This window comes from Mus caroli, unplaced genomic scaffold (genome assembly GCF_978045245.1).
Source record: "Mus caroli unplaced genomic scaffold, Mus_caroli_1 scaffold_9, whole genome shotgun sequence".
NCBI lineage: Eukaryota > Metazoa > Chordata > Mammalia > Rodentia > Muridae > Mus > Mus caroli.
In genome coordinates, this window is record NW_028227264.1 from 128,819,636 (window position 1) to 128,834,282 (window position 14,647).

At 41.6% G+C, this 14,647-nt stretch overlaps 1 protein-coding gene and 1 pseudogene across 1 annotated transcript; both read right to left on the reverse strand.

Annotated features, from left to right (window-relative positions):
- Positions 1–63: 63 nt before the first annotated feature.
- Positions 64–10,679, reverse strand: LOC110302915 (dnaJ homolog subfamily C member 14 pseudogene; annotated as a pseudogene).
- A 2,140-nt stretch (positions 10,680–12,819) lies between these two features.
- On the reverse strand, positions 12,820–13,755 carry LOC110303694 (olfactory receptor 6C2-like). The gene has a single exon (XM_085843447.1). The coding sequence runs from the start codon at positions 13,753–13,755 to the stop codon at positions 12,820–12,822; it is 936 nt and encodes a 311-aa protein (XP_085699573.1).
- Between the last annotated feature and the right edge of the window lie 892 nt (positions 13,756–14,647).

A 14,647-nucleotide genomic window follows, 5' to 3' on the forward strand; every position in this document is an offset into this window, starting at 1 on the left:
CCTGTGCTGTACACAGCCCTTTTGACTCCCTGACATTGATTTGAGAAAGGAAGAGAAGGGGTGTCATCGTTGAAAGGGCCGCCTCACTTTCTTCCGCTGTTTAGGTTTGGCTTCTCCCTTGGGTACTGAACTGTTGGGCCTAGAGGTCGAAGTGTTCCCAGGGCCAGGGTGAGGTGCGTCAAAGAAGTTCCCATTGGACATCGGCCCCGGAGGAACTTGAAAGATCCGGCTCAAGAAATCCTGCAGGTCAGCAGGAGGGGACTCTGGAGTGGCCCTCTGCCGGCCACTGGTGCCTGGTACCCGAGAACCAAATGAGATGTGGTAAGGAACTCTGTGGGTATCTGGGGAGATACCCACACGCTGGCATCCAACCCACTCTGTGATGTCATACACCTTTCCATCCATCAGTGCAAAGTAGGTGATCTTGAGGCCCAGCATGCTCCACTCTGCCCAGAAGTCTCCTTCCTCAGCAGGATGCAACCTGTTACACTCAGCACAGTATCTGGCACTCTTGGGTTCCCGGTCCATTTCAAACCTCCTATGCTTTCCTTGGCATTTGCTGCACATCATAGTGTTTATTGCTTCCTTGAGGTCATCTTGTAGCTTCGACAGAAATTCATTCACTGACCGGCTGAGCTCATTCTCTGCCATTCATTTCATCTCATATTCCTTCCACCTCTCTGGGTTGCTGACAATGTCCCAAGCTGCCCGCAAAATTTTGAAGGCCTCCTCAGCCCGGGGATGGTGATTTTTTATCAGGATGGACCATTACTGCTAGCTGCCTACAGGCCTTCTTTAGTTCAGTGTCGGATGCTGTAGCTTCAACCCCCAGCACATGAAAAGTGTTTAGTTCATCTTCAGGAACCCCAGCCATGGTCAAGAGTCGGGCCACTTCCTCTTCAGGCTTGGCAGTATCACCCGCTAGCTACAGGTACATTGTCCTGTTTCTTAGTCCTCTGCTTGACCCAGGGCAGCTCCTGCCAGCCCCACTGTATTAACCTTACCAGCTGCTACCATGGTTTGTTATCTTTCAGCAGAGTCAAGCAATGATGCAAGGCTGGAGAACCCAGCCAAGAGAACAGCCGAGTGGTCTTATCCCTCCAGCCTAACCGGTTGCCCAGTCCCACCGAAAACCTCCAGCCCAACTGTAGACATCCCCAGAAGAGGGCGAGAGCCAGGAGGAGGAAAGCACCCACTACCCTAAGAATACAGATGAGCAGCCCCGCCACACAGAAGAAGCTCTGGCTTAGAAACTGGAACGTCACGCGGGTCCAGCCCCCCAGTCTCCTGGCCCAGACCCCCACCCAGACTCGAAAAAGGTCCAGGTCACTGCCTTTCAGCTTCCTGCGTGCGTAAATGAGATGGCTATAGGTTTCCATATACTCTCCCACCAATACCAGAAGTTCAATCAGCCACCAGAAGCCTGCTTGTCCAAGCTGACATAGTTCCTCTACTCCCCACAGTCCCAGGCCTCTGCGCTTATCTGTCTGACTTCTTTTTCGGGCCAGCCGATGACGACCTGGGGCCTTGGGTTCTCTGCGTCCACTATCACGAACATCCTCCTTGATCAGAAAACTGTTCTTCTGTCTCCGGGACGGGGGTTTCTTTCCACTGGACACACGTGAATAATCACTGGGAAATTTAATAGGTTCCTCATCATCATATTCGTCTTCCAACTCTTCATCTTCCCCCAAGGCTAGAGAGGTGCAATGGTGGCAAAGGCTGCTAGAAGAGCCATCTCCTTCCTCGGAGTAAGTCCCTTCGGGGACCCCAGAACTTCCCTGGCAGTTACAAGCAGATGGAATGGAAAGAAAAGGACTCCCATCCCCCTGGTACCCAGTCTCATTCTCTCTTGAGAGTTCCTGGTCCACTCCTGACTCTTCTGAACCTGTCTCACTCTCATCAGGGTAGCCTCCTCCTCTAGGTGGTCCTGGACCCCTTGGAGGACCATGGCTTGGATCCGACCAGTGGGCTGGATTTGGAGGCTGTGTGTACTTAGGGCCGGAGTGCTCTTTGAGGCATCCTGTACCATTAGGAGCGGTCTCTGCTGAGTCCCTGAGTCCTGAGAATGAAAGTATTTCGGGGTCCACAGAGGATCCTGATGTACTGAGGGAGGAACCACCACTGCGGTGGGCTCCACACAACCTTCTTTCTCCCGGGTGCTTCTGGGGCAAGACCCCGGGGCTTCTTGAGGATTTTAGGTCACTGCCATCACTGCCTGCTTGTAGCAACCCGGACCTCAGAAACCCCCTTACTCCCGAAATCTTAATTTTTTTTTATTCTTCCTCCAAGAAGCTAACAATCTTCAATCTGAGAAATGAGGAGGGGTGCCTCAAAGGGTGTGGTCGGGGCGGCGGGGGTTGGGGGGGTTACTCTTAGGAAAAAAGAAAGACTGCCTGAAAGAGGGAGGCCGCAATCTGTCAGAAAAGGGTGGGGACAGTGCAGGGCTAGAGGAAAAGCTGAGGGCGGAGCTTCGAGGTGCCCCTGCAAAAGATCACAGGAGAACCCACTGACTGGGTACCAGGGGTGAAGGCAATGTACCAAGCAGCTGCAGTAACTCCTCCCTCCTCAAGCAGCTGTGCCTGAGGCCAGGGGGAGCTGCCAGGGCTACAGGAGCAGCTCCCCTGGCTCTGCCTCCCGCTCACACTCCCACTTTTAAACTTTTAAGCTAGGCTAACTTACAAGTTGTCCTCAAGACTTGGGAGGCCAGATATATTTCTCTCTGTTTAATGTGTCACTTTCCTGAAGAATAAAATGTTATATGTCATAAATGCTTATGTAGTCTAAAGTTATTTGAGATTGATAATACCTATTCTCTCTGTACTTGTAACACAAGTCCAGGGATAACATGATGTGCTCTGTATTTCTTTTGAAATCATAAGTTTGTCTCTATTATGGAATCTGCATAAATAAAGAAACATCCTGTTTGCTAGTCAGTCCGAGATACAAGATTCTCCAGCCACAGTCTCTGACTCATTCATCCATTAATTCCTTCTGCCTGTTCCTTATCTCCTCTGATAGGACATGTCTGAATGCTGGGGTGGGTCCCTGGCATTTGGCAATCTGTGGGATGTCACTTGTTAACAGACTCCAAAGAATAACCCTTTCTTGACACTGGACTTTTAATTTGTTATCCTGTGGTATCTGGTAATGGCATTTTCCCCCCATTGTAGGATAAATACACATAAGACCTTTTTATATGTGTGTGTATATGATTTGTGAAGCTTCTACAGTAGTAGTTTCCCTATGGCTTTTTCTAAACGACTTTAGTATTTTTTTATGGCACTCTGGAGTGTGAGAATGATTCTTGTGGCTGATCTTGGGACTCTTCCTTCTTTTGAGTTGTCTTGTTCTACTTCAGTGATGGTTTTTGCTTTGTCTTACTATACTTTATTTTGTCATGTTTTGTTGTTATCTCTTAGAAGTATATATATATTTTTCTTTTTTTTTTTGTTTTTTTTTTTGTTTTTGTTTTTTTTTTGTTTTTTTTTTATATTTTTATTACATATTTTCCTCAATTACATTTCCAATACTATCCCAAAAGTCCCCCATAGCGCCCCCCACTTCCCTACCCACCCATTCCCATTCTTTTGGCCCTGGCATTCCCCTATATTGGGGCATATAAAGTTTGCAAGTCCAATGGGCCTCTCTTTCCATTGATGGCCAACTAGGCCATCTTTCGATACATATGCAGCTAGAGACAAGAGCTCCAGGGTTCTGGTTAGTACATCATGTTGTTCCAACAATAGGGTTGCAGATCCCTTTAGCTCCTTGGGTACTTTCTCTAGCTTCTCCATTGGGAGCCCTGTGATACATCCAATAGCTGACTGTGAACATCCACTCCTGTGTTTGCTAGGCCCCGGCATCGTCTCACAAGAGACAGCTATATTTGGGTCCTTTCAGCAAAATCTTGCTAGTGTATGCAATGGTGTCAGCGTTTAGAAGCTGATTATGGGACGGATCCCTGGATACAGCAGTCTCTAAATGGTCCATCCTTTCATCACAGCTACGAACTTTGTCTCTGTAACTCCTTCCCTGGGTGTTTTGTTCCCAATTCTAAGAAGGTGCACAGTGTCCACACTTTGGTCTTCATTCTTCTTGAGTTTCATGCGTTTATCAAATTGTATCTTATATCTTGGGTATCCTAAGTTTTGGGCTAATATCCACTTATCAATGAATACATATTGTGTGAGTTCTTTTGTGATTGTGTTACTTCACTCAAGATGATGCCCTCCAGGTCCATCCATTTGGCTAGGAATTTCATAAATTCATTCTTTTTAATAGCTGAGTAGTACTCCATTGTGTAAATGTACCATAATTTCTGTATCCATTCCTCTGTTGAGGGACATCTGGGTTCTTTCCAGCTTCTGGCTATTATAAATAGGGCTGCTATGAACATAGTGGAGCATGTGTCCTTTTTACCGGTTGGGACATCTTCTGGATATATGCCCAGGAGAGGTATTGCTGGATCCTCCGGTAGTACTATGTCCAATTTTCTGAGGAACCGCCAGACTGATTTCCAGAGTGGTTGTACAAGCTTGCAATCCCACCAACAATGGAGGAGTGTTCCTCTTTCTCCACATCCTCGCCAGCATCTGCTGTCACCTGAATTTTTGATCTTAGCCATTCTGACTGGTGTGAGGTGGAATCTCAGGGTTGTTTTGATTTGCATTTCCCTGATGATTAAGGATGTTGAACATTTTTTCAGGTGCTTCTCTGCCATTCGGTATTCCTCAGGTGAGAATTCTTTGTTCAGTTCTGAGCCCCATTTTTAATGGGGTTATTTGACTTTCTGGAGTCCACCTTCTTGAGTTCTTTATATATATTGGATATTAGTCCCTTATCTGATTTAGGATAGGTGAAGATCCTTTGCCAATCTGTTGGTGGTTTTTTTGTCTTATTGATGGTGTCTTTAGCCTTGCAGAAGCTTTGTAGTTTCATGAGGTCCCACTTGTCAATTCTCGATCTTACAGCACAAGCCATTACTGTTCTATTCAGGAATTTTTCCCCTGTGCCCATATCTTCAAGGCTTTTCCCCACTTTCTCCTCTATAAGTTTCAGTGTCTCTGGTTTTATGTGAAGTTCCTTGATCCACTTAGACTTGACCTTAGTACAAGGAGATAGGAATGGATCAATTCGCATTCTTCTACATGTTAACAACCAGTTGTGCCAGCACCATTTGTTGAAAATGCTGTCTTTCTTCCACTGGATGTTTTTAGCTCCCTTGTCGAAGATCAAGTGACCATAGGTGTGTGGGTTCATTTCTGGGTCTTCAATTCTATTCCATTGGTCTATTTGTCTGTCACTATACCAGTACCATGCAGTTTTTATCACAATTGCTCTGTAGTAGAGCTTTAGGTCCGGCATGGTGATTCCACCAGAGGTTCTTTTATCCTTGAGAAGAGTTTTTGCTATCCTAGGTTTTTTGTTATTCCAGATGAATTTGCAGATTGCACTTTCTAATTCGTTGAAGAATTGATTTGGAATTTTGATGGGGATTGCATTGAATCTGTAGATTGCTTTTGGCAAGATAGCCATTTTTACAATGTTGATCCTGCCAATCCATGAGCATGGGAGATCTTTCCATCTTCTGAGATCTTCTATAATTTCTTTCTTCAGAGACTTGAAGTTTTTATTATACAGATCTTTCACTTCCTTAGTTAGAGTCACGCCAAGATATTTTATATTATTTGTGACTATTGAGAAGGGTGTTGTTTCCCTAATTTCTTTCTCAGCCTGTTTATTCTTTGTGTAGAGAAAGGCCATTGATTTGTTTGAGTTAATTTTATATCCAGCTACTTCACCGAAGCTGTTTATCAGGCTTAGGAGTTCTCTGGTGGAATTTTTAGGGTCACTTATATATACTATCATATCATCTGCAAAAAGTGATATTTTGACTTCATCTTTTCCAATTTGTATCCCTTTGATCTCCTTTTGTTGTCGAATTGCTCTGGCTAGGACTTCAAGTACAATGTTGAATAGGTATGGAGAAAGTGGACAGCCTTGTCTAGTCCCTGATTTTAGAGGGATTGCTTCAAGCTTCTCACCATTTACTTTGATGTTGGCTACTGGTTTGCTGTAGATTGCTTTTATCATGTTTAGGTATGGGCCTTGAATTCCTGATCTTTCCAAGACTTTTATCATGAATGGGTGTTGGATCTTGTCAAATGCTTTTTCCGCATCTAACGAGATGACCATGTGGTTTTTGTCTTTGAGTTTGTTTATATACTGGATGACGTTGATGGATTTCCGTATATTGAACCATCCCTGCATCCCTGGGATGAAACCTACTTGGTCAGGATGGATGATTGTTTTGATGTGTTCTTGGATTCGGTTAGCAAGAACTTTATTGAGGATTTTTGCATCAATATTCATAAGGGATATTGGTCTGAAGTTTTCTATCTTTATTGGGTCTTTTTGTGGTTTAGGTATCAGAGTAATTGTGGCTTCATAGAATGAGTTGGGTAGAGTACCTTCTGTTTCTATTTTGTGGAATAGTTTGTGAAGAACTGGGATTAGATCTTCTTTGAAGGTCTGATAGAACTCTGCACTAAACCCATCTGGTCCTGGGCTTTTTTTAGTTGGGAGACTATTAATGACTGCTTCTATTTCTTTGGGGGATATAGGGCTGTTTAGATCATTAACCTGATCTTGATTCAACTTTGGTACCTGGTATCTGTCTAGGAACTTCTCCATTTCATCCAGGTTCTCCAGTTTTGTTGAGTATAGCCTTTGGTAGAAGGATCTGATGGTGTTTTGGATGTCTTCAGGATCTGTTGTTATGTCTCCTTTTTCATTTCTGATTTTGTTAATTAGGATGCTTTCCCTGTGCCCTCTAGTGAGTCTGGCTAAGGGTTTATCTATCTTGTTGATTTTCTCAAAGAACCAGCTCCTTGATTGGTTGATTCTTTGAATAGTTTTTCTTGTTTCCACTTGGTTGATTTCACCCCTGAGTTTGATTATTTCATGCCGTCTACTCCTCTTGGGTGAATTTGCTTCCTTTTGTTCTAGTGCTTTTAGGTGTGTTGTCAAGCTGCTAATGTGTGCTCTCTCTAGTTTCCTTTTGGAGGCACTCATAGCTATGAGTTTTCCTCTTAGAAATGCTTTCATTGCGTCCCATAAGTTTGGGTATGTTGTGGCTTCATTTTCATTGAACTCTAAAAAGTCCTTAATTTCTTTCTTTATTCCTTCCTTGACCAAGGTATCATTGAGAAGAGTGTTGTTCAGTTTCCACGTGAAGGTTGGCTTTCTATTATTTATTTTGTTATTGAAGATCAGCCTTAGTCCATGGTGATCTGATAGGATGCATGGGACAATTTCAATATTTTTATATCTGTTGAGGCCTGCTTTGTGACCAATTATGTGGTCAATTTTGGAGAAGGTACCATGAGGTGCTGAGAAGAAGGTATATCCTTTTGTTTTAGGATAGAATGTTCTGTAGATATCTGCCAGATGCATTTGATTCATAATTTCTCTTAGTTTCTCTGTGTCCCTGTTTAATTTCTGTTTCCATGATCTGTCCATTGGTGAAAGTTGTGTGTTGAAGTCTCCCACTATTATTGTATGAGGTGCAATGTGTCCTTTGAGATTTACTAAAGTTTCTTTAATGAATGTGGCTGCCTTTGTATTTGGAGCATAGATATTCAGGATTGATAGTTCCTCTTGGAGGATTTTACCTTTGATGAGTATGAAGTGTCCCTCCCTGTCTTTTTTAATGACTTTGGGTTGGAAGTCAATCTTATCAGATATTAGAATGGCTACTCCAGCTTGTTTCTTCATGCCATTTGCTTGGAAAATTGTTTTCCAGCCTTTCATTCTGAGGTAGTGTCTATCCTTTTCTCTGAGATGAGTTTCCTGTAAGCAGCAAAATGTTGGGTCTTGTTTGTGTAGCCAGTTTGTTAGTCTATGTCTTTTTATCGGGGAGTTGAGTCCATTGATATTAAGAGATATTAAGGAAAAGTAATTGTTGTTTCCTGTTATTTTTGTTGTTAAAGTTGGCATTTTGTTCTTGTGGCTGTCTTCTTTTAGGTTTGTTGAGGGATTACCTTCTTGTTGTTTCTAGGGCGTGGTTCCTGTCCATGTATTGGTTTTTTTCTGTTATTATCCTTTGAAGGGCTGGATTCGTGGAGAGATAATGTGTGAATTTGGTTTTGTCGTGGAATACTTTGGTTTCTCCATCTATGTTAATTGAGAGTTTGGCTGGGTATAGTAGCCTGGGCTGGAATTTGTGTTCTTTTAGTGTCTGTATAACATCTGTCCAGGATCTTCTGGCTTTCATAGTCTCTGGTGAAAAATCTGGTGTAATTCTGATAGGCTTGCCTTTATATGTTACTTGGCCTTTTTCTCTTACTGCTTTTAGTATTCTATCTTTATTTAGAGCATTTGTTGCTCTGATTATTATGTGTCGGGAGGTATTTCTTTTCTGGTCCAGTCTATTTGGAGTTCTTTAGGCTTCTTGTATGTTCATGGGCATCTCTTTCTTTAGATTTGGGAAGTTTTCTTCTATAATTTTGTTGAAGATGTTTGCTGGTCCTTTGAGTTGAAAATCTTCATTCTCATCCACTCCTATTATCCGTAGGTTTGGTCTTCTCATTGCGTCCTGTATTTCTTGGATGTTTTGAGTTAGGATCTTTTTGCATTTTACATTTTCCTTGATTGTTGTGCCGATGTTCTCTATGGAATCTTCTGCACCTGAGATTCTCTCTTTCATCTCTTGTATTCTGTTGCTGATGCTCGTATCTATGGTTCCAGATTTCTTTCCTAGGGTTTCTATCTCCAGTGTTGCCTCATTTTGGGTTTTCTTTATTGTGTCTACTTCCCTTTTTAGGTCTAGTATGGTTTTGTTCATTTCCACCATCTGTTTGGATGTGTTTTCCTGTTTTTCTGTAAGGACTTCTACCTGTTTGATTATGTTATCGTGTTTTTCTTTAAGGATTTGTAACTCTTTAGCAGTGTTCTCCTGCAATTCTTTAAGGGATTTTTGTGCTTTCTCTTTATTGTCTTCTGCCTGTTTAGCAGTGTTCTCCTGCATTTCTTTAAGTGTGTTATTAAAGTCCTTCTTGAAGTTCTCTATCATCATCAGGAGATATGCTTTTAAATCCGTGTCTAGCTTTTCCGGTGTGTTGGGGTGCCCTGGACTGGGCGAAGTGGGGGTGCTGGGTTCTGATGATGGTGAGTGGTCTTGGTTTCTGTTAGTAAGATTATTACGTTTACCTTTCGCCATCTGGTAATCTCTGGGGTTAGTTGTTATCGTTGTCACTGTTTAAAGATTGGAGCAGAAGCTGTGTTCCACTCACCAGCAGTCTCAAAATCCTGAGGTGGGGGTCGTGGGTAGCTGACGGTACCCCGGTGCTGGTCCAGCCGGAAGAGGCCTGTGGTCCTACACAGGCCGTTTTTCTGCTTCCCTAACTAATGCAGTCTCTGGTCCCGCGTGCAATTGGATTGGAGCAGAAGCTGTGTTCCACTCTCCAGAAGTCTTAAGATCCTGTGGTGGGTGTTGTGGGTAGCTGGTGAGTGTCAGCCGACCCTGCGCCCCAGCTGCCCCGGTGCTTTTCTGACTGGAAGAGGGTTGTGGCCCTATGTAGGCCCGATTTCTCTCTCCCCAACCAGAGCAGTCTCAGGTCCCGCGTGATTGGACTGGAACAGAAGCTGTGTTCCACTCACCAGCAGTCCCAAAATCCTGCGGCGGGGGTCGTGGGTAGCTGGCGGGTGTCAGGCAACCCTGCGCTCCCACTACCCCGGCGCTGATCCAGCTGGATGAGGCCTGTGGCCCTACTCAGGCCGGTTTCTGCTTCCCTAACTAATGCAGTCTCAGGTCCCGCGCAATTGGATTGGAGCAGAAGCTGTGTTCCACTCACCAGCAGTCCCAAAATCCTGTGGCGGGGGTCGTGGGTAGCTGGCGGGTGTCAGGCAACCCTGCGCTCCCGCTACCCCGGCGCTGATCCGGCCGGATGAGGCCTGTGGCCCTATATATATTTTTCTAATGAAAGACCAAAAGGGAGTGGATCTGGAGGGGAGGGAATGGGGAGGGAACAGGGAGGGAACTGGGAGGAGTAATAAGAAGGAACACTGTAATCAGAATACAGAATATGAGAAAAAATATATTTTCAATAAAAGGAAAAGAATATAAAACTTAAGGGAAACAGTAAGGTTGCAGGAAGAAAATGGAAAAGTGTTATGTCCTACCTCCCAAAAGACTATAGTTAATAATATTGATTTTTAAAAAAGTTTTATTCAGTGTTTTGAGACTGGTTCTTACAAGGTAGCCTGAAGTGACCTCAAACTCCTGATCTTGCTATTTTAGTGTTCCAAGAATGCTGGGACTTCAGGGATGTACCACCATGCCTGGTTTATATTATTGGATTTTATATGGAAACATCAATGAGATCCTAGAAGATTTTACTAGATAGAAAAATAAAGGGAAAATTTGAGATTACAGGCATGTTAGATTGCTTAACTGTTGTACCCATTCCCACATGTATATACAAACATCATGTTGTTACTTTAAATATACATTTGAAAACAAATAGAAATAACACAAAAATAGATGCTTGTAAACAGATATTAAATTGAGCTCAATTTTCATTTATAGACTTAGACAATGTAAAGTGCAGAAAGCATTACATTAGAATGAACAGAATACATCCGTCATTGGTTTCAAATGCTTGGGTATGTTTCATCTTTGTTTACAGAAAACATTTATCCCTTTAGTTTTCTGTTATAAATAGTGACTCAGATACATTATAACACACACACACACACACACACACACACACACACACACACACCACACACACACACACACACACACACACACACACACACACACACACATAGTTGAGAGATTCATGATACTTGAAAGCCCAGACACTATTCATACTCAAAGGAGTGAGAACTTGGCAGCTTCTTCCTTTAGGGTTGACAATCTGTAATAGTAGTGACCTGCAGTTTAAGAACTGTGAGACTGAAAACAAAGGCACTTTGGATGAACTGTGGTGAACACTGTGTCTTTACTATGAATTAAAATGGCAATATTATTTGTAGTTTTGCAGATTCCTTTAAGACACTTTCCTAAGTTTTCAGTATTCATATATTCAGTCCACTTTGCTTCTTTCTTAGCATGTGTCTGTTTACACTACTGGCATTTTGTATAATTCAATATATGTATATACAGGTGGCAGATTGCAGTTGAAACATGTGTCAGAATATTTCAGCACTCAGGATGCAGAGATAGGCAGATATTGTAAGTTTGAGGCCAGTTTTTAGGACAGACAGAGCTATATAGAGACTCTCATTTTCAGAAAAACAATTTGCAATTTATTCTTTTAAACTTCAAATTTGATACCCTTAAAATATGAATATTTTTGAGACCTTGTTTGGAGGTTCTGGAAGGGAGCACATCTACCCCTATTCTCTTGACTGAAGACAGGTCCTCCTCTGTTCATGGAAGGTTGTCCTCTTTGATGGAGCAACTTCATGAGGGACAAACTAACATGGAGGAGTGAGGCGGTAAGGGTATACCTACCCAATGATCCAGATCAACAGATCAACCTTGCCTGTGATCAGTAGTATAACAGATATCTCAGTCAGACCACCCTCACATCCTGGGTAGGATCTAGGTGAGAGGGGAAGTGCAGAGGATTGGGAGGAGTCAAGGGAGGGAAACTATGGTAGAAATTTATTGAAAACAATAAGTAAACCAACAAAAAATTACATGAAAAATAAATTTAATACATTTTTAATGAGCATAAAGTAATTATTTTGATATTTTAATATCAAAAAGTTTATTATTTTCTTTCATGGCAAACATCTATTTCAGAGCAAGGTTTTTATTTCTAAAGTTATTTAATTACACATTAGTTATTCAAGAATGCATTAACATAAAGGTATGCATATTCATGAAGTATCATATGGTGTCTTGATACAAAAGAACACTGTGTAATAGCCAAACCAGAATAGAAATTTTGTTTCTTCAAGAATTAATAATTTCTGTATGATAAGAACCCTCAAAATTCATTTTAAAGATTTCTGAACTGTAGAGTAGCTATAGTTATTTACATAGTCACCATATTTACAACATCCCACTGGAACTTCTGACTTCTACCTACCTGTGATTTAATTAAATTTCCTCAGTTTTCTCTTCCTCAACCCCCCTAGCTTCTGATAACACCAATCTATTCTCAACTTCTTTGAGATCAGCCTTTCTATAATCCACATACTTGCCTCTTTGTATCTAACTTACTTTAGCACAATTGTCTGTGTCTTTCTTGTATTAAAAATGGTAGAATTTTATCCCATTTTATGGTCAAAATTATTCCCTGCTATGCATATGCAACATTTTGATTATCCACTCACTGGCTTGTTCCCATTTCTCCTTTGTATCTCTGAAAGTACATGGTAGGGAGGGGGTATAATTTTGTTTTTTGTTTTTGGATTTTTTGTTTGTGTCCTCTTCTGTTTTTAGGCCCTAAAAAGTTCCTATCATAAGGAGAATACACACTAACACACACAATAAATGAACTAGTGAATAAATCAATCGAAAGTTTTGGATTAGAAGAAATAATTAATTTTGCAGATGTAAATCCCTTTTTTCCTGGAAATCGCTTCTCTGTTGTTTTATTTTACTTTGTCATTTTTTGGGGTTATTCTTAATTTTCAAGAGAAACAGGTGTTATAATTTCTGAAAGCTGTTAGCACACATGGAAGGATGTCATTCTAAAAGATGTTTTTGGGAGCAGGAAAGACAGTCAACCACAATGAGAAAGAGTGTTCAGGGAAAGTCAACCGGACCCAGAAGTTTGGGATGTCTACTGTCCATGCTTATTGCTTAGAAAATGCTATAGTTCTTTTTATTGAGTCCCAAAAGGCTTGCTTGACTTGCCTATTCCTGAGTGTGTAGATGAAGGGGTTTAGCATAGGGGCAATGGATGTAGTGAGAATCATCACACCTTTGTTGATGGCCACCTCATCCTTTGCTGAAGGCTTGATGTAGATGAAGATGCAGCTGCCATAGGTGATGGAAACCACAATCATGTGGGAAGAACAGGTAGAGAAGGCTTTTTTCTTTTGTTGGGCAGAAGGGAATCTAAGAACTGTCTTGATGATATTAACATAGGAGAGTACAACACACACCAGTGTTATAACAAGTGTCAGTACAGCACAGATGAGAACTGTCTGCTCCATGAACCAAGTGTCTGAACAAGAGATTTTAAGGAGAGGAGAAGCATCACAGACAAAATGATCAATGATATTGGAATCACAGAACTGCAGATTTAGGCCAAGGCTAAGTGGGGGGATTAAAATAAATAAACCAGCTACCCAAGAACAAAACACAAGTCTTCTGCAGACTGTGGTACTCATGATAGTCAAATAGTGCAGTGGCCTGCAGATGGCCACATAGCGGTCGTAGGACATGGCAGCTAGAAGGAAGAATTCAGTTATGCCAAAGAGGTCAGTAAAAAATACTTGGGCGACACAGGCATTATAGGTAATCATTTTGTCACCTGTTGCTATGTTATACAGGTATCTGGGGATGCTTGCAGATGTGAAGGAGATCTCTAAGACAGCAAAGTTCTTAAGGAAATAGTACATGGCTGTTTTAAGGTGAGGATCCACTAAGATGAGGGAGATGATGGCCAGATTTCCAGAAATGCTCAGTGAGTAGGTGAAGAAGAGAATGATAAAGACAAGAACCTGCAGTTGCTGGTCATCAGTCAGTCCCAGTAAGATGAAAGTTGTGACAGTGTGGTTCCTCATCACTGATTTCTGGTTTCTTTTAGATCTGCATGGAACACTCAGAGGCTTTTTAATATAGTTTCAATTTTAAATTTGCCAGGTTTTTCTTATGCATTATACTTTTAAAAACATTACCCTTTCAAGTGTCTACTTTGTAAGGATTTCTAACTCATGTGGTTCTATTATTCTATGTGAAATAAAAATACCTTTGGCTCAAGAATTATCAAAATTGCCTAAAATTTTATGATACATTCTCCAAGTGTGTTGTTCCTTTGTGAAGTGCTGAAACAGGCCAGAATATGTGACAGAACTATACACAATAAGGTTACTTCTGGTCTCTGTTGGAACTCTGTACTCAGAAACGTTTAAATTTTGTTTACTGCAATTTGTGTTTTTACCCTGAAGACTTCCAGAGTTAACATTCATGAATATACAGTGTATGCACATATATGAACTCAGCTATGTGTACCACATACCTGAAAACACCACACACACACACACACACACACACACACACACACACACACACACACACTTCTGTAGTTGCTCCCATGACACTAACTCTTTATTGGGTTTCTCTCTCCCTTAGTGATCACTTAACAATTCAGGGTGGTTCATAGCAGAGAAGGCTTTAAAGCATGATATAATTATGCAGAGAACACACATTGTCTCAAAAAATACTTTGAAAATAAATTTCAAACTGCTGTCTGTGATGACTCTGTACCCCATCAAATCACGATTATTTTACTTTGCCTATGCAGAGTAGATTTGACTTCAAGATCAAACATGGAATAATAGAATAAAGAAAATGACTGATCCAATTTAAGTGAAAATATCATGACACAGATGAGGACATTTGCCTAAGTAAATGATATTAATTAACTTGGAATGGACATTTGCATATCTAGTTAGA